The sequence below is a fragment of the Hippocampus bargibanti genome, linkage group LG07 (genome assembly GCF_051943395.1).
Source record: "Hippocampus bargibanti isolate YZ-2025 linkage group LG07, ASM5194339v1, whole genome shotgun sequence".
Lineage (NCBI taxonomy): Eukaryota > Metazoa > Chordata > Actinopteri > Syngnathiformes > Syngnathidae > Hippocampus > Hippocampus bargibanti.
Genome location: NC_142740.1, coordinates 15,494,328 through 15,516,396, shown reverse-complemented (window position 1 = coordinate 15,516,396; position 22,069 = coordinate 15,494,328). Strand labels below are relative to the sequence as shown.

Genomic DNA, 22,069 nt, shown 5'->3' with positions numbered 1-22,069 from the left:
TTCATCTCCACTTGTCACTTAAACTGCGGGAAAGCTGAGAGACAACCATTCCAACTAATATACAGTTGATACAATTCATTGTTCGATTTTTTTTTGCCATTTTGCCTCAGTGACGAAATCTCTCAGCATGAACACACAGGTTAATCAGTTTAAAAGCAAGGTTATGCCTTCACGGTTAGTGTTTAATGTAAATCATCAACATTTCAGTCCTCTGACATTTAGATTATGCTAGAATATTTTTTTTATCTTTTCACCTCCACACCCTCTTTCAAATTGCTTCTGTGGATTTCAAATGTCCACATTGTGGGACTATTGAAGGCTTTCTGATTCAGATTCTGAAATCAGTCCTGTCCGAAGTCCGGTCCGGGAGCCCGCGGCCTCTGTCAAAATCAATAACATCTGGCCCGCATGTAGAATGAATACATCCGGCAGTCGCATTGTTACCTGCGTGTGCTCAGTGCTGTCATCTAGAGGCTGAACTGGGAACAGCAACTTGGTATGTCTGTGTAAGCTCTCAGTCGTACAGGAGTGGTCCATCGATGAGAAGGTTTCTTCAGCCGTCATCTGTACAAAAGTGAAGGTTTCGGACGTTTCGCCTCCTATCCAAGAGGCTTCGTCAGCGAACTACAGTCTGACTGGTCGTATCGGCCCCATTTATATATCCCTAATGTCCAGACCTGGTGGCGCCGGACACAGCTATGATAGGTCCCTACTCTCAGGTTGGGACCCCCCCAACCTGAGAGTAGGGACCCCCCCAACCTGAGAGTAGGGACCTATCATAGCTGTGTCCGGCGCCACCAGGTCTGGACATTAGGGATATATAAATGGGGCCGATACGACCACTCAGACTGTAGTTCGCTGACGAAGCCTCTTGGATAGGAGGCGAAACGTCCGAAACCTTCACTTTTGTACAGATGACGGCTGAAGAAACCTTCTCATCGAGCAACTTGGTATACAAATATGTACAGTACAGTAATTGACTGAAGCCCCCAATTTCTACAATGGCGATTTTCTATATTTTTTTGGTTAATTTTCTAAAGCGGTGATAAAAGAACAATTACTTATGTTCAACTGTTACAAAAAAATATTGTTAAAAAAGTGAAGTAAAGTCAATATTCGATTTTAATTTTCAATGTCAATTCAATTTTGATCCAGGTTTCCTTTCATCACTTTGCTGCTGTGAAATCTAAATTTCTCCACTGTGAGACGAATAAAGGCATATCCAATCCAATCCAAATGAACCAGAACACATGGTTAAAGGGCAACCGACGTCACTTTTTTGTTTTTTAACTGACATCAGAAAAACGTTTTATAGCATCTAAAATATCCAAAACACACAGTATGGAATTTTTAGTCAAATGCAAAACACCAATAAAAGTGACTTAAAGTGTCCAAAATCTGCAAAAAAATTGAGCTGCGAATTGGGCATTTTCAGAAAGTCCCGCCCCCATTTCGTGACGTCACGCCAAGACATTGCTGGAGAATCCAAACAATGGCTTCTTTTTTTCGGTCAGGGGGGGGGGGGTCCTTTCATGACGTCACGTACGGACTCGTCACCAACTCAAAAACAAGACTTCCTGAATGTTCAGCGCGAGTCTTAAAACGTAAAATATAGCTATATGCGGTGGAATCTTATTAAAATACGCCCAGTAGAAGTCATTTAAAGCCATTTTACAAATTATGGACACAACTTGTCCGGAGACGTCGGTTGTCCTTTAAGATCGCTGAAATTAAACTAAAAAAGCAAATGTGAAACACAATGACGCTGAAATGTATTGAAATTAATAGCAGTTATATGTAAAGAATGAGCCTTACATTTTTAACATATTAAATCTGGCCCCCTTTGCAAAAGGTTTGGACAGCCCTTGATGTCAATGGATTCCTCCACCTACTTTCATCTTTTAAATGTCAGGCTGCGGTCTGTGTTTTTTATTTTGCGTCCGTTTTAGCATGTTGAATGGACTGGACTGAATGGTCTTTTATGACAATATTACACCTGAACCGGCCGACGCGGCTGTCATCGTCACATCATTGTCTGCGTAGGTGGGCCTCGAGGGGGCCCTCGACGACAAGAGGGGGGCGAGATTCCATTTCTAAACGTTTCTGCCACGCTGTTTGGTCGTGTGGGGAAGTGGAAGCGTTTTGTGGCAAATGAGGGATTTCTCTTTTCATGCAATGAGATGAGCAGCCGTAAAGTCTTCTTTTCCTTTCGGCTTTTCCCTTCAAGGGGTCGACACACAAGTACAATTTAAAAATGAACATTGCACATTTAAACACATTTTTAGACAAACTAAATGTTTTTTTGTTCATCTGTGGCTACTTTTTGGCAATGCATAAATTAAACAAAATACATTAGTCATGATAAATTTAAATTCATTAATTTTACTGCACTGGAAATATTTTTGTAGTTTTTTTCACTTTATCAAATTTGCATGGGTGATTATTTTCCAATCAGTACAAACAGTTAGTCATTTAATTAATAATTGTGAAAACGTTTGAGAGTTCATATATATATATACACACACACACACACACAGAGAGAGAGAGAGAGAGAGAGCGAGAGCGAGAGCGAGAGCGAGAGCGAGAGCGAGAGAGAGAGAGAGAGAGAGAGAGAGAGAGAGAGAGAGAGAGAGAGAGCAGCTGTGTCAATGAGTTCTTGCAAAATGTGCATGACTGCATTTTGAAATGTTAACTTTTCCATCAATATGTAATAGGTATGAAAAAGTCTACACCTGTGGAAGTTAAATGTTTGTGACTTAAAAAAAAATACATGTAAATCAATATAAAGACCGGTATGTCAGAGCTTTCTTGTAAAAAAAAAAAAAAAAAGACGTTGCCTCTATGCCTGGCTTGGCTATTATGTAACCTTGCGTGTATGTTGAGTCATTGTGGGTTGGCGCTTGAGTCCACTTGAACAAGATGCTCTTGATGACTCAAAGCCAGAATTATATAATAGTAGTGTTTGTGTGGCTTATGTGATAGATTTTACACAAATTGTTTTGTGCCATTTTTTGTTTAATTTTGCTCAGTCACTTATAGCGGTATGGTGCATTTCAAATACAGTAAAGTCTCGTTATATCGATATCGGATATATCGATAGTCCCGGTTATAGCGATACTATTTCTATGCACGCACGGAGAAAATTACATGCAAACAGGGTCGGATATATCGATAGTCCCGGTTATAGCGATATTTTTTCGGACTCCCTTGAATATCGATATAACGAGACTTTACTGTATTTCAGTTGCATCTTTAATTATCGAATTGCGTACCAATCCAAGTTAGTCTATGTATTCCCTGCCATGGGAAGGGAAGTCCGTTGTATATGGCGGATGCGTACCTCCAGACAAAACAAAAACAAAAAACAAAGTAAGTATGAGGTGAGCACTTTTAATTGGTTCAGTTTCATCATGCAGATTTCTATCAAGTGAATCAAAGCAACAAATGTAAATCATGCACACATAGAAAACAATATAATCCGTATCAACAGGAGAATCAACTGACAATTACTAGGGAAACAAATCTACCTGGAAAAGTACGATTGAATTCAAATATAATAATTATCCGCTTGTGAAGAAGACAATGGCGGCAATGATGATGAGGAAGAGGAAGTCATCACTAGACGTCAAATAAAGTAAAATGCCGTTACACAGGTGACTAATGGAGATCTATGTGTCTTCTTTGATTACGATACGTTCCAAGTGGATGAGAAAGGATGGCGCGCGCGACCGTTGGTTTTATTCGTCGTCAGAGGAGGAGTCTCGCTCGATGCTGTAAGCCATGAAGAAAGCGTCGGGGCGGGCGGGGACGAGGGGATGGCCCGGTCTCACAATCTCAAAGCCCAGGAAACTGAATGTGCGCAGCAGGGATGCTGAAACAGAAAGTAAACAAAAACACGTGAGCTCTTGAGTCTGAGTCCGGCCTGAATTTAAACCATAAACGTTGGTCCTCACCTCGATCGTCACGGCTCTTGTGGAAACAGATGAAGACGTGATCGCCCTGCAGCTGCTCCTCGGCAAATTCCAGCACGAGAGCAAAACTGTGGGCACAAATGTTAAAGAACACCCTGATGGCATCTGCTTGCGAAAAGACAACAATTTCTGTGGCATTATTCACTCAAAATGAAAATTACTTTTTGAATTTTGCAAAGATTTTGCAAAGATTACTATTTACTTTTTTTCCCCCACCACTTGGACCGAGCAGTGTTGTGTCCGACACCCGATCATGTGTTAAATTTTGGTTTGCGACACAAAGCTGGAAAGAAAATGGAGTGCGTGATGGGAATTTATTCGGGAATTGAAAAGCATGACGTGGAGCGCCATTCCCGAATGTGTTCGGATTTTGGTTTTTCTTGTGGTGGGGTGCCGATAAAGCACTAGTCAGACCTCTGGCAGCGTTTATCCCTCTCACGAGGGGGCAGCATTTGCCTTTTGTACAGCGGCCCCCACTTGCACCTCCTGTTTTTTTATGTTGAAAGAATAGAGTCTAAGTGCACATGACCAAAACCCTGGCATTGGAGTGAACACATTTTTGCACATTGTCTGGCAGGGAATGAGTTACAATAGCAGCATTAGGAAATTTTCCACAGCTCAAGTCAAAAATTACGTTTTTTCACATTCACTAGATGGAATTTCATTAAAAGGAATACAAAATATTCAGTTTTATTTATATGCCGCCTTCATAATTGCTGCATTTGTAACAAAGCACTTGGTACAATATATATATATATATATATATTTTAACATTCTCCAACTAACCTGTCTTTGCTGCCGTCAGGCAAAGCTCCGGGGGGGATTTCAATGTAGAGGTTCCCAGCTTTCAGCGCCGCCTTCCAAACGCATTTCTTGCCATCTGATAAGCGCGGCTCAAAAAGCAGAAATCGCACTCGGTTGTTGGGCGGGCCGGGCTCCTCAAGAACCAGTAACTGAGCATCCTGGTACGAGAGAAAAGACCAAGACAAATTGTTGACACATGACATGATATGATATCACATTGCAGCCAAAGCATTTCAAAATACACATTGCAAAAAGTACAAAATATTTCACAAACTGTCACATAGCTTTAATTTGTAATATCACAAATTCCCAATAGATGGCAGATACGTCTTGGTTGAGCTTACACTGGGTCTTATACGGCCCTATATTAAAATGTGGTGACTAATTATTTTCTGTGAATTTTGAATGAGATGCAAGACAAACAAAAATGAATACAATGTTTGTATTTGTTTTATTGTTCAACAGTTTTGTGCCATCCTTGAACACTAAATTTGATGCAAGAGAGATTTTTATACTGAAAAAAAAAACCCTATTTTTTTGAACCTCTATCTTAAGAAAGTACATCATTTTCTTTGTACGATTAAAAACAGATAAGCATGGATTTTGTCCATATGCAAAATGACATTCATTGTCATACGACTTGTTAGGGTGAGGCTCTTATTGTCCTATGTGGACCCTGCAGCAAAAGTGAGAGCGTGGAGTAAAATACAGTATTCCAGCATTCACAGCAAAGACTGGGTTACAAAAAAAAGTGAGAAAGCAAAAAGCACTCACGGAATAGAATAGCTTAGCTGAAAGATTGCGATCCCGCTGGTCATTCCCTCGCCCACCTGGGATCTTCAGGGGTGGGTGAGGGGCATCAGGAGCACCACAGAGGCCCCGGACACGGGTTACTGCAACAGGAGGAGCTCCTCCTGGGACTGGAGATACTGTGGAAAAACACAGGCACGTGTGAACACAAAGCCATGTTCTCAAAAGGTTGTGTTGCCTCAACAACACCACATGCCACCTTCTTTATAGAACTGATATTTTGCTGCCTAGCAACTCATCTGTGAAGAAAAAAAAAGTTGAATGAGTGACCATGTCGAACAGGAAGGAAGGAAATGGTTTGTTTGTTAGCGCACTGGTGACCAACATCAAACGTCACGTTTTGGCAGTCATCATAAAAATAAACTCCCTGACCACAACTACAAGCACACAACACACAAATGAATACATTATCTTATGTTGTATATTCAAAAGTCTAGGTTTTTCAAAATACCTCTCAGGAGTTAATATTCAATTTTTCACTTGCAATGGGGATGAAAATTCGGGTTTTTTTCTCAACCAAATGCTTTTTGAAAATACAAAAGTAAACTCAAAATAAACAATGTGGCCTGTGAAATAAAGTCTGAACGCTAGGGGGCAGTATAGAGACAAACACGCGCACACAGGTTAAGTCACTTTAGTGGAACACTAGTGCGAGCTTCACATCGACCATATTCCCACCTAGGGCTGTGCCACGTAATACTGACACAACGACAGTTGCAGGAAGAGTGTTGCCGGATGTGTGCGCAGGGTGTTATGGGCTGGCACGCTAACAGGGAAAAAGGCAGCTTTGCCGCAAACCGTTTTCGCTTACGTAAATGACACCAACCCGCTATATGTGAAGCACAGGCGTGAAAATCAAATGAGTTGCTGCAATAGATACAGTGAGACCTCAACTTACGAACTTAATTGGTTCCCAGACAGAGTGTGTAAGGCGAAAAGTGTGTATCTCAAAAAAAGAATTCCCATAGGAAACGATTAAAATGGGAATAATCCGTTCTCGGGTTTCCATAAAATATACTTTTCAACTAAATAAGCCTTAAAACTACACACAACATACCTTATTCTATGTATAATAAATGTGCTATTCTATTGTAATGAAAGGAATACACTGAATTGTATCATAAAGTCACTTTATTTACATTTGTGATGGTCATTTATGGCTTGATGGAATGGCATTGAAGGTCGAAGGTCAAAGGGAATTGCTGTTTGGAAAGAGAAGCGCATTACATGAGGACTGTAATTAAAGAAATAAACTGTGGTGTAAAATAAAGTTTTATTGACCTTTTTGATGGTCGTTGATGGCTTATGGAAGGAGAGTCACCTTCCATAAGGACTGTTGGTAACTTAACCTCTGGTGCTGTTCGGTCGTGTGCTTCCGCTGAAGATCACTCCGCCAGCTGTGGTGGGTGTGTATTATGAAAATAGTGCTTATTATAAGGTTTAATTTTCATAAATTTGACGTTTGTAAGAAAAAAAGTTTGTAAGTTGAGGTGTTTGTAAGTTGAGGTCTCACTGTACTTGCATTTATAGAGCAGTTAATAATGTTTTCAGGCTGCTTTTAGGCCGCAGGTCCGATATTCTAATTGGCTCTCCAGTGGGAGACTCACGAGTTTGACATTTTTTTTCCTCCAAGAAAGGCAAATAGAATACTGTAAAATATATATTAAAAACAAGCGCCGTAAAACAATATGCATTATTTTTCATGAATTGCAATTGAGACTAAAGTCAATGTGCACAAGGAAGTATGTTTGAACACGTGCAAGTGAACAATTAATTATGACAGGCACATACTCATGTGATTTTCTGAACGACAGAAACAAAAAAAAAACAATCCTTGGGGAGAACTGGTTGAACGTTAAATGTTCCACTTGTCTTGCTACTCAGGTCTCATGTATATTTATTTAACAATCACACTTAGACAAGCTGACAAAGTCGAATTCTACCTTTTGCGTTGCATTTTTATGATAGTGAGCCTTTTACAACATCACACACTACTTTGCTTGAGTCACTGAACGAAATAAGGGGCGTTTACAAAACGACCATGGTGCACCAGAAGAAAAGGCCTCTATGTTTAATATGACATCACTAAATCACCCCCAACCCCTCCCTCCCCCCAAGCAGTCGCAGTGCAGTGGAAATTTCCAAAGTCTTTCACAACAACGCGAAACCAGAAAGTGAACATCCGCATCGGCCAATTCCTGTCAAGACACGACCCGACCAACGCGTCAGATAATCGGGGGTTTCTGTTTGCCCAACACCCCCCCACTCCCTCCCCTAAACCAGGTGAATAACAAGAATGGAAAAAAAAGACAAAAACACCTGACGACGGGTGCAAAACACAGTGAAAACAATAAAAACTAAAATCTCATTGCTGTTATATCGATTCCATGCTGAAAAATACATTAAATTAATCCCAGACGTAGAGTTAATTTGTGCTAATCACCTCCCAAGGCTCACGGCAGACGGAAAAAATATTGTATAGTACTGTACAGAACAAGATAGCAAACGTGAATGTCGACGTGATAGATGGCAAAAAATGTCGTGAATAAGGTAGTCGTTCTGAATGAATGAATGTAAACATACAACGAAACTACTATATACTATATATAGGCGTCGTTGAAGGCCAAACAACAGTATTGTGACGTAACACACAGAGGCAGTAGCTACAAGCTAACGGTGTTTGCACTTGCCATGACATTGACGGCAACACATTCGGAAATTGTATTATAATGAGACGTTTAAACTTGAAAGCAAGGGCAGTTTTTTTTAAATTTAAAATGAATTTATGCCAGGCTTTAAAATATAACTAGATTTTTTTATGTACAGTGGTTGTCGCCAACTAGTAATTTGCGATCGCTTACGGTTACGTACATCGTATAAATATATTTCATGTTTACGTTGAAGTAAAATCATTCGTGATAAGGTTATGCTTCATATCGGTTTAGTTGTCATTTGGCATAAACGTCACATAAATACTGAGGAAACAGGAGTAAGCAATAAACAGGTAATATAACCGGATAGCTCCAGGATATAGACGGATACATTTAGCCAGGCCCCGTTAGCTCAACTTTGACAACACAAAACACAACAACATACCTCTCACTTTCCTGTTTATTACTGGTCTGGTCGATGGCGGGCATCTCGGATAAATGTCTCTCTTTTTCTCTAGCGAAGCAGTGACTATTCAAAATCGTTTGTAGGTTCGATTTAACCATCCGGACTGCGTCCACACTCGCGTGCCGCTCGATCGTCCTCCCACCTCTGCTCTGGCAGCTTTGAGGCGTTGACAGGCGGCCAACAGGCGAGTGATGGGAATTGCGGCTCTTTTAGAGAACCGGATATTTTGGATCGGTTCACCAAAAATATCCGGCTCTTTCGGCTCCAAAATGGCCCAGTTTTTGTTGTTGCTTCAATTAATTTACTTCCAAAAATACTGCAACATTATATGTAAAACAAATTACTAATGTAAAAAAAACATCCAATATATCACTTTTTAAATTTCTACGGCTTTATTTCCAGTACAGTACGTACATTCTTCTGAACATAAAACAAGGACTGCTACAAAAAATAAAATAAAGTATGAAAACAAAGACCCATCTAATAGACAACAACAAGAACAGCAACCATTAGCGCAGCATATAGTTTAAAGGACAACCGACGTCACTTTTTTGTTTTTTAACTGACATCAGAAAAACGTTTTATAGCATCTAAAATACCTAAAACATGCAGTATGATATTTTTAGTCAAATGCAAAACACCAATAAAAATGACTTAAAGTGTCCAAAATCTGTAAAAAATTGAGCTGTGAATTGGGCATTTTCAGAAAGTCCCGTCCCCAGTTCGTGACGTCATGCCAAGACGTCTTGCATCGCTAGTGAATCAAAACGATGGCTTCAGATTCGGAGAATATGCTTTCTTGTTACACATCCAGTTATGAATATGATTCAAATAGTGCTGAAGAGGAAAGCATACATGTTTGCTATCGATTAAAGAATTTATTTGTGCCATTTTGAGGCAACATTGGGGGGAAATCTCTCACCCAAAAACAGGCGCACAAAAAGGCGACCTCCTGTGGCCACCTCCGTTTCGACAGGCTGATAAATTCCTTATATGGCGCTTGGACGCCTCTTTTGGCCTTCTGGCGGCTTTTGGGTGCAACACGAGGTCCCCAGACCAAACAAGTACAGCAAAATACATTGACGTGATGGAAGGACCGCAACAATGCGTCTTTTTTACGATCAGGGGCGGTCCTTTAGTGACGTCACGTACGGACTCGTCACCAACTCAAACACAAGACTTCCTGAATATTCAGCGCGAGTCTTAAAACGTGAAATATAGCTACATGCGGTGGAATCTTTGTAAAATACGCTCAGTATAAGTCATTTGCAGCCATTTTACAAAATATGGACGCAACTTGTCCGGACACGTCGGTTATCCTTTAATATAGTTGGACTTTTATTTCACCTTGACAGTAGTTTTTAAAATTATATCTAATAGTTTTTTTAGATATGCCCTGGTTTGTTTGTTTTCTCTTTCTCTCTTTTATTAAAAATATATATTATTCGTTTCATGCTCAATATGATTTTATTATAAAAAGCCCTTTGGTTTATCTGTGCTCTATAAAAATGTTGCATCTTATGGGTCTGCCAATCCCTATTAGGTAGATGCACACTTTTTATGCCACGTTTTTCAAAGGATACTCTTTATGGTTATTTTTGTGAACAGTAAAACAACGGTTTACAGAGCACTGGTAGTTCGGGGACCCTAGTTTGAGAACCATTGTGAGGGAAAACAAAAATGTGTGCGTTCTCGTTTCAATACAGATCTTTACTGGTGAATAAATGCTCCACCAACAGGCCAAATCTTGTCGATGTACAAGATGTGTCCCACTTGGAAACAAACCACTCATCTGTCCCTGTCAAGCAAAGTCCCAACAAACTGGGTGTTGTCCGCCACTCCTTCCCACCCTGTGAAGAACAGTCGTCACCGGCAACAAATGTACTACCCGCGGAAGGCTTTTTACACAAGGTATGTTCCTCTCTCGTGAATTTTAAAACAATAGACTTGAAACTACGTAGTACGGTAGCCTATTTTATGCATATGTTGAAAACATGACACACTTCATATAAAGTGTTCTCATTTGCAGGTTAGGCTAAAAGTTAACAAAAGCAAAAAATAAGTAAGACGCGACTCCATTAGAACCCGCCAGTTGTTTGATATCACATGCTGCTTTTAAGGTCATTTTATTTGTATGGTATTTTGTTCAGTGTCCTATGACAGAATTTTGTTCATCCAAAATCTGAATGAGGTTTCAAATCCATGGAAGGGTTTCACCATGAACCGCTGCTTGGCGTGGGCCTTGATCGCGCTGCTTGTCGGCGCGGGGGTCCATCAATTTCCCAGTGAGTTAGAAATTGTCATGACATTTTTTTTCTAAATACTGTACTCTGGTGAACAAGTGGGGATGTAGTCGCGTTTGGTTTGATCACATTTACAGCTATGTTAACAGGAATTCAGCATGTGCCATTTGAGTTGCCTTTCTATCACCCCAAATGTTCAAATGTTTTTTGGAGACATTTGGAGGCTTCGTCAAAGTTTTTTAGTTTACTGACGAAGCCTCTTGGATGAGAAGCGAAACGTCCGACACTTTCAAAGAAGTACAATGACGGACGGCTGAAGAAACCTTTTCATTGATGAACCACTTCTGTACGACTGAGAGCTTACACAGACATTTTACTATGAACCATGGTCTGCAAAGAGTTAATTGTCATCACAAAAACATGACATTTGAACAAGTCAAGGTGTACAGACTTTACCTCTTCTTTACATATTTTCCCTGAACATTGTGTCCCATAGACACCATTGACATATTTGTTGGAGAGACAGGAATAAATTATTTCGGTGGTAGTATTCAAGATGGTTCAATAAGTCAGGTATTTATTGTCTGTTTATTAACCCTTTCGTGCACCCTGTAACTTGATGCCATGGTCAACTGTACTCTGTTGTAACCGCTGTCCCGAAAAGGCATTTTGTGGTTAGGATCTGACAGAATGTCATTTTATGATGTATCCTGAAAGAGTTTAGACGCCTGTTGCATGCCGGTTCTACATAAGGAAGGATTCAAACGCGCAGATAGTGGTAGAATTTGGCCAACATCAGAAGAACAAGGCGTTTTGACAAAAAGTCAGACCAAACAGAATTGACAGGACAATCATATAGAACTACAATAGGAATTCAAATGACATCTATGTGTCTTCCCTGCCCAGATCTCCTTGTGGGACAAGTTCATGTCATGGTGGGGATCTGAAGAACTTGGAGCGATAAGGAAACGAAAAAAGCCCATTGGCGGTAAAACGATCCTGAAACCTAAAACCCCAAAACAATGATGGATAGATGCTTTTAGATTAGAAAGGTGTGCGTTGTAGTTAATAGCTAGATAAATACAAGCTTTCCATGTTAGCGACTACAAATGGAGATTATACTTTTGGATAATTACAAGCAAAATAGAACTTCCCAGTAATAGAATACTGTGGCATCTTAATAGGACGCATGAAATCAAATGTGATATACTTACACAGAATATTTAACATAATATATGTCCCAAAATCACTGTGCATTTCCTTTGTTTTTATTTCATTTCAACAGTCATTTGGACAAATGAATGATGTGCTAGCAAAAACTGTCAAGTGCAAATTGTCATATCAACGGTTTCAAATTTGGCCAAAAGAAACCTGAAGAAAAAGAAGTGTAATTATTTTTCTGTATGTATCTGTGTATATTATATTTAAAGAACAACCGACGTCTCCGGACAAGTTGTGTCCATAATTTGTAAAATGGCTTCAAATGACTTCTACTGAGTGTATTTTAATAAGGTTCCACCGCATATAGCTAGATGTTACGTTTAAGACTCGCACTGAATATTCAGGAAGTCTTGTTTTTGAGTTGGTGACGAGTCGGTACATGACATCACTAAAGGAACGCCCCTGACCGGAAAAAAAGACACATTGTAGCAGTCCTTCCACCACGTCAATGTATTTTGCTGTACTGTTTGGTCTGAAAACCTTGTGTTGCACCAAAAAGCCGCCAGAAGAGGGCGTCCAAGCTCCATGGAAAGAATTCATCAGCCTGTGGAAACGGGCTGATTCATTCCTCACAACAGCTTGATGGCCATTTATGGGTTGGACATTCCCCCCCCCCCCTCCCCGCCCGTTTGCCTCAAAATGACACGGAATAAATTCTTTAATCGATTGCAAACATGTATGCTTTCCTCTTCAGAACTATTTGATACATATTAAAAACTGGAAGTGTAACAAGAAAGCATATTCTCCGAATCTGAAGCCATTGTTTTGATTCTTCAGCAATGCAAGACGTCTTGGAGTGACGTCACAAACTGGGGGCGGGACTTTCTGAAAATGCCCAATTCGCAGCTCAATTTTTTTGCAGATTTTTGACACTTTCAGTCATTTTTATCGGTGTTTTGCATTTGAATAAAAATATCATACTGCGTGTTTTGGGTATTTTAGGTGCTATAAAACATTTTTCTGATGTCAGTTAAAAACAAAAAAGTGACGTCGGTTGTCCTTTAAATAATAGTTTCTTGCCAACAGAAATCATGAATGGACAAATTTTGATCTGAAACGCATACAAATAAAATATTTGTTGTTTTATTTCTCGAGAACCAAACACATATATATTGAGTTTCATAAATCATAAATCGAGAGATTTTCATACTCGCGAGTCTGTGGTGCATGTAAAAATGTGAGCGTAACAAAGGTGTAAATTAGAAGTAAACAAAACAAAATGTTAATTATACATTCAATTAGTGTAATAATGTAGCTTGTTTTTTACATTTTCTTTTGTTATCCCTTAAAAATGAACTAACTGTCTTGCATGTGTCAACGGTTGCTTTATAAAGTGAGTATTGTGATCAAAATCGGGAGCCTCCCGACCAAATCGTGAGACTTAACACATATGCAAACAGCATAGATATATTGGTTGGATAGCTACAACGTATTCCTTCCTATAGCAGCAGTGTCACATGACAGCTTTGTGAATAAATACATGCAAATAAAATAATCCGCAAAGAGAACCTTATTTGGGAGTATCAAGTGAAACTTTGGCGGACTGGTATGTGTCGACTAGCTTTAGCTTTAGCGACAACCGCACTCCTTCGCCACCATATCCGGGTGCGTGAAGAAAAGTGTGCCGTGTTCGTTCAAGTCAACCACTTCCAGGGACTCGTAAGCGACAGGCACGCAGCACGGCGACCGCTCGTGGACGTTGCCGCTCTCAATGTGCGCGTTGAGCAACACGGCGTGGTTGACGGTTTTCTCCAGCGGGAAGGCGCACCGGCCGTGGCAGTTGTTGATTTTGGCCGTGTTGGGAGCCACCACGAAACGCTCCAGGGATACTGTGAGGCTCCTCAGACGGCACGTGGCTTCCCTGGCGGTGGGGTTGGGTTCCGCACGGGTTGCCCGCTGTTGTGGTAACATCTGGCGACCCACCGTCTTCAAGGCCTTCAACAAGAGGAACGCGCAGTACTGGCTTTCACCTGAAGGGGGCGGGAAAATACATCAGCAATTGTGGTCATGTAACCCGTGATGATAAGTTCCAATTTCCAACTGCCTCTCGAAATTTACGTGCAAAAATGTGTCCAATCCAGTGCCAGGGTTTTTGTCATTGTCACTTGAATTCCAGGACCCATAGAGTATTGAGTTTCACGGCTACATAAACATTCAATACAGCATTACAAACCTTAGACCACAGGTGTCAAAGTCAAGGCCCGCGGGCCAAATCCGGCCCGCCACATCATTTTTTTCGGCCCGCGAAAGCAAATCAAACTTGCTAAATTCCATGATGATTGCTAAAATCTGAGCCAAAATTTCATATCTTTGGATGTCAACCACAATAAAAGTCATTATTCTTGACTTCAGATTTGAAAACGAGTTATTCATTAATTTGCTGTGTGCTCTATATGTAATATTTGAAGGGATTTAAACATTCTAATGGGTTCCCCAAATTCATAACGGCCCTCGAGAGGAAACCATAACTACAATGTGGCCCACAGCAAAAATGACTTTGACACCCCTGCCTTAGACTTTCTTTTTACAAACAAGTTAATTCCTAAATTATATAGCTCGCGAGTTATATGAGCTTGAAATGAGGGTGCCTGTCCAAAATACAATACAATGCAATACATACATACTGCATTTGTTTATATAGCACTATAACAACAGCTGAAGCGGGAACAAAGCGCTAACATGGAAAAAAGTGAAATGCTGCTCTCTTGTGGAAAAAAAAACATTGCCAGAGGCCATGGCGAGCGCTTTATCAGCACCCAAGCATGACAAAACTAAACCTGAACAAATTCGGGAATGGCGCACTACGTCATATTTTCAATTCCCGAATACATTTGTGAATGGCAGTGAATGAGTTCATCTAAATAAAGGACTGTTATGCAGTTCAACAATACAGTAATGCCGGTAACAACCACGGAGAGAAATACTCCGAACAAGTTATGTCCATAATTTATAAAATCACTTCAAATGACTTCGACTGAGCGTATTTTACAAAGATTCCACAGCATATAGCTATAGTTTACGTTTTAAGACTTGCGCTGAATATATGAAGTCTTGTTTTCGAGTTGATGACGATCCCCATGTGACGTCACGTTTGGACCGCCCCTGACCGAGAAAGCGACATACAATGCATTTTGGGTACTTTGTTTGGTCTGAAAACTTCGTGTTGATCTGTGTTGATGGCGAAATTAGAAGGAAAACACATAAATAAAGCGATGGTGAATCGTTGTGTGTTGCACCAAGACTACTATTTGATATTCGCTGACACAAATTCCCAGCTGACAAATCAGCCCATTTCCAACGGAGCTTGGGCGCAATCTTCTGCTTTTTCTGGGTGCTACATTGCTGTCATTGACGGCTCGAATTGATATGGGAGGACTCCTAGAATCAATTGCAAACATTTATGCTTTCCTCTTCAGAGGCTAACTAATTGACAGTATTTACTGTGGTTAATTTTCAGGAAAAACACGTAGCCCTAATGACAATTTTGCACAGCTACACTTTCCCCAAATGAGGTCACCCATGACACCAAACACACTCACAATGTATAAAAAATAGCAGCATTTTTTTCACATTGAAGAACATCTACAGGTGCGCATTCTGTAGATATCTAAAATTTGATCATGTTCTTCCCGCCTGAATGTTCCACATTCTTAACACAAACATGAAATGGCTCATCATTCCTCTCAGAAGTTCTTTTGTGTTGAAAAGAGCCGAAGCACAAAAACAATGTATGTCAAATGGATATATAATTGTGTAGTTGCTAGATGCATGGTGTAATATTCATAGAACTTATTCACATTTAAACCAGATCTAATGAACCGGTAACCCTCTGGTGCTCATTCCTGATCACGCTACAGGATCAAGAGGAGTCCATTTTGTCACCATTACCTGGTGCCGGGTCCACCATCGGAAAGGCGCAGAGCTCCCAGAGCCTCTGGAGTCTCTTGATGCTCCCCTGGCCGTTCTCCTTGTCTCGCAAAACCTCCCTGATCAGCACAAGGTTTTGCACCAAACCGTGCCTGAGCTCGTCCAGCAGGCCGGTAGGCATGGCCAGCTCTCCCCGGTGGACGTGATACGTGGAGCCCGTGAAGGAGAAGATGGTAGGGGATGACGAGTTGACGAGTTCTGCCAGCACGGACTCACTGGAGGAAAGATCCAGCCTGATGGGGGGCGGAGCCTGCAGAGACTCCCGCCTCAGCGGGGGAGCGTGCAGAGAAGCGCGCGGATGCTCGTGAGGAAGGGCGTCACTCAAGAAGCGGCGCAGCTCGCACAGGAAGGAGATTGGCTGGGATGAGCTGGAAACTTTGGTGCTATTGACACATTGAATTGACACTTTAGAATAAAAGAAACGCGAGTTTGCATTTAAAGTGAAAAACATGACGCCGGACAACCTGATGTTCGCTTCGAGAGTGAAAAGAAGAACTGGAGTCACGCTGCGTCTTGTATTTCCATCCATCAGGTGTTCTTTCATCCTTTTCTCTATGATAAGTACATTTAGATGAGAATGTGCACAGGAGAAATGTGGAACACTGATTTCTATTTATTAATGTACTAATAAAAATATAAAGAAAATGCCTACTCATATTTGGGGATTTAGAGTCAACATAGAGCATCCATCTTTGCTGTTCCATGGAGGCTTGCCCTGTCAGGAGAACATATTGCGTTCCTTCTGACATGCACACATCCTGCATACAAAAGAAAAAGAAAGAAAGAAATAAACATGGTGGACACATCACAGTGAATTGCGATGGAGTCTACCTGCGTGTTGGGGTGCAGAACCTGACTGGAGAAGGTGATCTGTTCTGAGTCGCCTCCACTGAAGGCATTTTCGAAAACCAGCAGCAGAACAAACTTGTGTTGGAGCAAAGGGGATTGTGGGATGCGAAAGTCCAGAATCAGTGTGTCCGGCTCTTCTTCCTCCACGAAAAACACTGAGGAGAGGAAACACTTCACCTATTTTTACAAATGTATGGCAGTGATTATCATTAAAATGCACATTAAAACAATTGGAGAGATGAATTGGAGTGTTCAACCCTTTCTCTGTTGGGTCGTAACAATCATCAAAAGGCCCCAGAATTTATTATAGCTACAAAATTCCCCAAATGGACCCCCCCCCCCCCCCTCCTTCATCTCAGTGGGCAAAGATAATAAAGAATTTATGATGACTTCAGGTTGTTGTGATATTACCTTCAGTGGGATGCAGGAACTCCATTGAACCTCCTCGCTTCCTCTTTTCATCCTTCGCAAGATCCATCAAGACGGCAAGATTCCCAGAGGCCGGGCACATTCCGAACAAGGTGGCACCGCCTGCCGTCAACTGGCCGTCATCCTCGACAGCCTCTCGCATGCTAGCCAGGACATCTTCCAGGAAGCACGCTGTGCTCTCCTTTGGCAAAAGTGAGGCCACGGTGGAGGGTGTCGGCAATGGTTTGGTGGACATCGGCCTCTTCGTGACTATCGGTACAAACATCTCATGAATTGCGCAACAAGATAAGAAACCCTTTAAAGCAAGGGTGTCAAACTCATTTTTTGGCGCGAACCACAATGTAGTTACGGTTTCCTCTCGGAGGGCCGTTATGAATTAGGGCAGCGGTCGGGAACTTATGGATCGCAAGCCATATATGGCTCTTTTGATGCAGCTGGCTGACTGATAAAACTAAATACAGTGATACCTCGGTTTACGAACCCCTTGGCTCATGAACTTTTCAGTTTACGAACGTTACATTTCTGAAAATGTTACCTTGGCATACAAACTTTCATTTGGCATACAAACTTTTTTCGGACACGCAGCTGCCTCACATAAGTGATGTGTCGTTTGCGAACGAGCCTGTTCTAACAACAAAATGGCAGCCAGCTGTTTTTGTCCTCTATTCCCCACCACTCTTGGTCAAGAACGCAGCAGTGAGGGGGGTTGGTTTAAACATTCAAGAGACAGGCAGACGACAGTGAGAGTTTCAACTTTGATAGTTGAAAGGCAGAGTGTAGACTGCAAGGTTAAAATATCGCATCAATCAGGCTCAGCAAACAATCCACACAAGCCATCTGTACACTAGATGCAAAAAGCTATCAACTCAGCTAAACAGAACACCATTGATGAGGAACTAGATAAAATTATCACCGAGAAAGCACCTACAAGGGATCATTCCTCAAGATGGGGACAGAAGGCCACATTCCGAATCAAGTGTTTAATGCTGATGAAACCGGCCACTCCATTCCATCAAGCCATCAACGACCATCACAAAGGTAAATAAAACAACTTTATCATACAGCACAGTTTATTTGTTTAATTATAATACCATAGCACATTTATTATACATAAAATAAGGTATATTTTGTGTACTTTTAAGGCTTAGAAAATTAGAAAGTAGAAAATTATGTTTTATGGGGACCTGGGAACGGATGTTTCTCATTTTAATGGTTTCCTATGGGAAATTATTTTTTGGGATACACACTTTTCGCCTTGCACACTCTGTCTGGGAACCAATTAAGTTCGTAAGCCAAGGTATCACTGTACATATTCTAGGTTTTTCGTTGTTCATTTCCTGTTTGGGCTGCAGTTGGTGGAAAGCACAATTTTGATTGGATGATACTAACCTAAGGTGGACTTTGATGTTCAATGAGCAGTTTTGATTGGATGGTAGCCGTTAATGTCGAAGCAGGTAAAAGCCCCTTTTTAAATAAGCCCGACGAGTAAAAAATGTGACGAGTATCGTACACTTCAGGTTGAATGGACCGAACGATTGGCCTTTCTGATACTAATTTGCAATGAAACAATAGCATCGATGAAACAGTCAATGTCAGTGGCACTTTGACCCCTGAATTATGGGAAATCTTGAGAATCTTTAACCCCCTCCATATATTACGTATAGAGCGCACAACAAATTAACTAATAACTAGTTTTTGAATCTGAAGAATTATGACTGTTATTGTGGTTTACATAGGATAATTTGAAATTTTGGTTCGGAATTTAGTAACCATCATGGCACTTGAAATGCGTGATTGGTTTTTGCGGGCCGATTAATGTGATGTGGTGGACCAGATTTGGCCCCCGGGCCTTGACTTGAGGTGCTTTCAAGGCAACTGGAAAGAAATTTGACGACAAAGTATCACGAATATAGAGGTGTGATGAACATATTGAAAAAAAATGTTTGGTTTTCTTCAAGGTTTGATCTGATTTCAGGAATCGAGAAATGTTGGGCAGGAAACATGGTAAAAAAATTGGTAATATATTTTTAAATATTACATCAAAATATTATATGCAAAAAAGAAATGTATAAATATACAGAGATTTGATTTTAATGACATAATTTACCTCTAAAGATTTTGCAGTGTATATGATCAATATAAAATACATAAAATGGGATATATTTGTAGTATATTAAGTAACGTTTCAATATTTGAACAAAACGTTGAAAAATAAAAAAATACATATGGACAATTACATTTAGATGTTTGAGACAAAAAAATCTGTCATTTAAGGATTAACAATTACATTTTATTGATCTGAATTAAATATACATTGTACCCATAATTTTCAAATAACTACAAACAATAACATTGACAGAATGATAATTAACTCATTCATTGCCATTCACAAATTTATTCGTGAAATGAAAATATGACAGAGCGCCATTCCCAAATTTGTTTGAGTTTTGTTTTTTCATGTTTGGGAGCCAATAAAGCGCTGGCCATAGCCTCTGGCAATGTTTTTCCGTTCCACAAGGGGGCAGCATTTGCCTTTTGTCCATGTTAGCGCTTTGTCCCAGCTACAGCTGTTGTTAAAGCGCTATACAAATCAATATGTATGTATTGCATTGTATTTTGGATTGCCACCCTCATTTCAAACTCATCTAATTCGTGTTGATCTGTGTTGATGGCGAAATTAGAAGGAAAACACATAAATAAAGCGATGGTGAATCGTTGTGTGTTGCACCAAGACTACTATTTGATATTCGCTGACACAAATTCCCAGCTGACAAATCAGCCCATTTCCAACGGAGCTTGGGCGCAATCTTCTGCTTTTTCTGGGTGCTACATTGCTGTCATTGACGGCTCGAATTGATATGGGAGGACTCCTAGAATCAATTGCAAACATTTATGCTTTCCTCTTCAGAAGAACAAGAACAAGAAAACATCTTCTCCGAATCTGAAGCCATTGTTTTGATTCTCGAGCAAGGCACGACGTCTTGGCGTGACGTCACGAACAGAGGGGTGGGACCTTCTGAAACTGACCATTTCCGGATTCATTTTGAAGTCATTTTTATTGGTGTTTTTCATTTAACTAAAAATATCAGCCTGCCTGATTTGGGTATTTTAGATGCTATAAAACGTTTTTCTGATGTCAGTGGGAAACACTCTAGACTGATATAATTTAGGAATTACATGTACAGTCAAACTTCGGTTTTTCGAACGTATCGGTTCTCAACCAAAAATGTCATATTTTTTATGCACCGGTATACAACCGACATTTGGTTCTCAACTAAACTGAGTGCATCTGAATGCATCACTCGACTACCCTCCGTTTTCCTCATTGTGATCGATGCGTTAATATTGTTGTTGTTTTATTTTTGCGAAAATGCAGACATATTTGGTTAAGATCTCCTGAATAGTAGTATGATTTTAAAGCAAGCAGAGGATGGTTTGAAAAGTTAGTGTGCCCTGTGTTTGCCCAAAGACAGCTGCGATAGGTGCAAACACGCCCTGTGGCAGAAAGACAATTGGTGAAAATAAGTTTGTTTTGGTAGAATTTTACACATGTGCAGACTTTTCATATCTAATGAAGACGGCGCAGGTGTGCCCAATAAAGTCTCCCATGAGTCTCACCTGCTATGGTAGCTCCCGCCTGCAATCCAAGAGAGTCGAGCAGGACCACACTGCAGCAGCAGCTCATCCAGCAGAGCATCATCAGACCACGGTGGAAGACGCACAGCGACATGCTGTCATGCACAACGAACACACTGTGCCGTCTGCACGTGCACGCAAGTGTTATTAAGAGGTGAGGCATCGGCACGGTGGGTGTTCTTTCTCACAAATCTTCTGGCCTCGCCAAAATAGGAAGATCCCATGTCCTTGACGGACTTGGAATCCAGTGAGGCGGCGAGGTGGGGGCGCGTGGTCTTAACATAAGGGATAGTAAGGGAATGACACTCCTCAAGTGGACTGATAGTTTTTTTTTGGTCAAAGTGCCTTTTCGTTTCGTTAATAATGTCACCTGATGAAGCCAGAAATCAGGTGAGCCGAGACCTTTGCAGTTGATGTCAATTCCAGTTGCCAAGAGGGGGCAGTATAACCAATTAAAATGGCAGCGCCCCATGACATCTTAAAGGACAATCGACGTCTCAGAACAAGTTGTGTCCATAATTTGTAAAATGTCTTCAAATGACTTCTACTGAGCGTATTTTTCAAAGATTCCACCGCATATAGCTATATTTTACGTTTTAAGACTTGCGCTGAATATTCAGGAAGTCTTGTTTGTTGAGTTGGTGACGAGTCTGTACGTGACGTGACTGAAGGAACGCCCCTGACCGAAAAAAAAAGACACATTGTAGCAGTCCTTCCATCACGTCAATGTATTTTGCTGTACTTGTTTGGCCTGAAAACCTCGTGTTGCACCAAAAAGCCGCCAGAAGAGGGTGACCAAGCTCCATATAAGGAATTTTTCAGCCTGTGGAAAGTTGCTGATTAATTCCTCACAGGAGGTTGGTCGCCATTTTCTGCCTCTTTTTGGTGATACATTTCCCCCCAATGTTGCCTCAAAATGACACGGAATAAATTATTTAATCGATTGCAAACATGTATGCTTTCCTCTTCAGAACCATTTGAATCATTCATAACTGGATGTGTAACAAGAAAGCATATTCTCCGAATCTGAAGCCATTGTTTTGATTCTCAAGCAATGCAAGA

The 22,069-nt window shown here is 40.8% G+C and overlaps 3 protein-coding genes across 5 annotated transcripts; 1 reads left to right on the top strand and 2 right to left on the bottom strand.

The window, feature by feature from the left end:
* Nucleotides 1-3,374: 3,374 nt before the first annotated feature.
* Nucleotides 3,375-8,870, bottom strand: oaz1a (ornithine decarboxylase antizyme 1a). The gene is given in 6 exon segments (XM_089001548.1): nucleotides 3,375-3,871; nucleotides 3,954-4,039; nucleotides 4,758-4,933; nucleotides 5,550-5,636; nucleotides 5,638-5,704; nucleotides 8,682-8,870. Coding segments are annotated over 6 exon segments (669 nt in total). The 5' UTR covers nucleotides 8,801-8,870; the 3' UTR covers nucleotides 3,375-3,737.
* A 1,684-nt stretch (nucleotides 8,871-10,554) lies between these two features.
* On the top strand, nucleotides 10,555-16,161 carry LOC148895563 (uncharacterized). Of its 3 annotated transcripts, XM_089000125.1 has the most exons (3): nucleotides 10,681-10,987; nucleotides 11,442-11,518; nucleotides 11,852-12,195. In XM_089000125.1, exons 1-3 carry the CDS (start codon nucleotides 10,837-10,839, stop codon nucleotides 11,969-11,971), a joined length of 348 nt encoding a protein of 115 aa, XP_088856251.1. In that variant the 5' UTR covers nucleotides 10,681-10,836; the 3' UTR covers nucleotides 11,972-12,195. The 3 variants fall into 3 exon arrangements, 1 of the variants encoding a protein (XP_088856251.1); XR_016115489.1 differs by lacking the exons at nucleotides 10,681-10,987; nucleotides 11,442-11,518 and adding an exon at nucleotides 10,555-10,613; XR_016115488.1 differs by lacking the exons at nucleotides 10,681-10,987; nucleotides 11,442-11,518; nucleotides 11,852-12,195 and adding exons at nucleotides 10,560-10,613; nucleotides 16,024-16,161.
* On the bottom strand, nucleotides 12,340-21,130 carry amh (anti-Mullerian hormone). Its single transcript, XM_089000123.1, has 7 exons — nucleotides 20,990-21,130; nucleotides 17,354-17,620; nucleotides 16,925-17,097; nucleotides 16,746-16,851; nucleotides 16,558-16,645; nucleotides 16,055-16,476; nucleotides 12,340-14,136 (listed from the first exon to the last, which is right to left on the bottom strand). The coding sequence occupies exons 1-7, from the start codon at nucleotides 21,099-21,101 to the stop codon at nucleotides 13,736-13,738; spliced, it is 1,569 nt and encodes a 522-aa protein (XP_088856249.1). The 5' UTR covers nucleotides 21,102-21,130; the 3' UTR covers nucleotides 12,340-13,735.
* Nucleotides 21,131-22,069: the final 939 nt, after the last annotated feature.

What these genes read in the sequence shown, in the direction of transcription:
- LOC148895563 (XM_089000125.1), top strand. Translation starts at nt 10,837, where the DNA reads ATGGTATTTTGTTCAGTGTCCTATGACAGAATTTTGTTCATCCAAAAT. An exon ending in GGGGGTCCATCAATTTCCCA is followed by an intron (nt 10,988 to 11,441) that starts GTGAGTTAGAAA and finishes TGTGTCCCATAG; the next exon opens with ACACCATTGACATATTTGTT. An exon ending in AAGATGGTTCAATAAGTCAG is followed by an intron (nt 11,519 to 11,851) that starts GTATTTATTGTC and finishes TTCCCTGCCCAG; the next exon opens with ATCTCCTTGTGGGACAAGTT.
- amh (XM_089000123.1), bottom strand. Translation starts at nt 21,101, where the DNA reads ATGTCGCTGTGCGTCTTCCACCGTGGTCTGATGATGCTCTGCTGGATG. An exon ending in TTCTGCACCCCAACACGCAG is followed by an intron (nt 16,852 to 16,924) that starts GTAGACTCCATC and finishes TTTTGTATGCAG; the next exon opens with GATGTGTGCATGTCAGAAGG. An exon ending in CTCTAAATCCCCAAATATGA is followed by an intron (nt 16,646 to 16,745) that starts GTAGGCATTTTC and finishes TACTTATCATAG; the next exon opens with AGAAAAGGATGAAAGAACAC.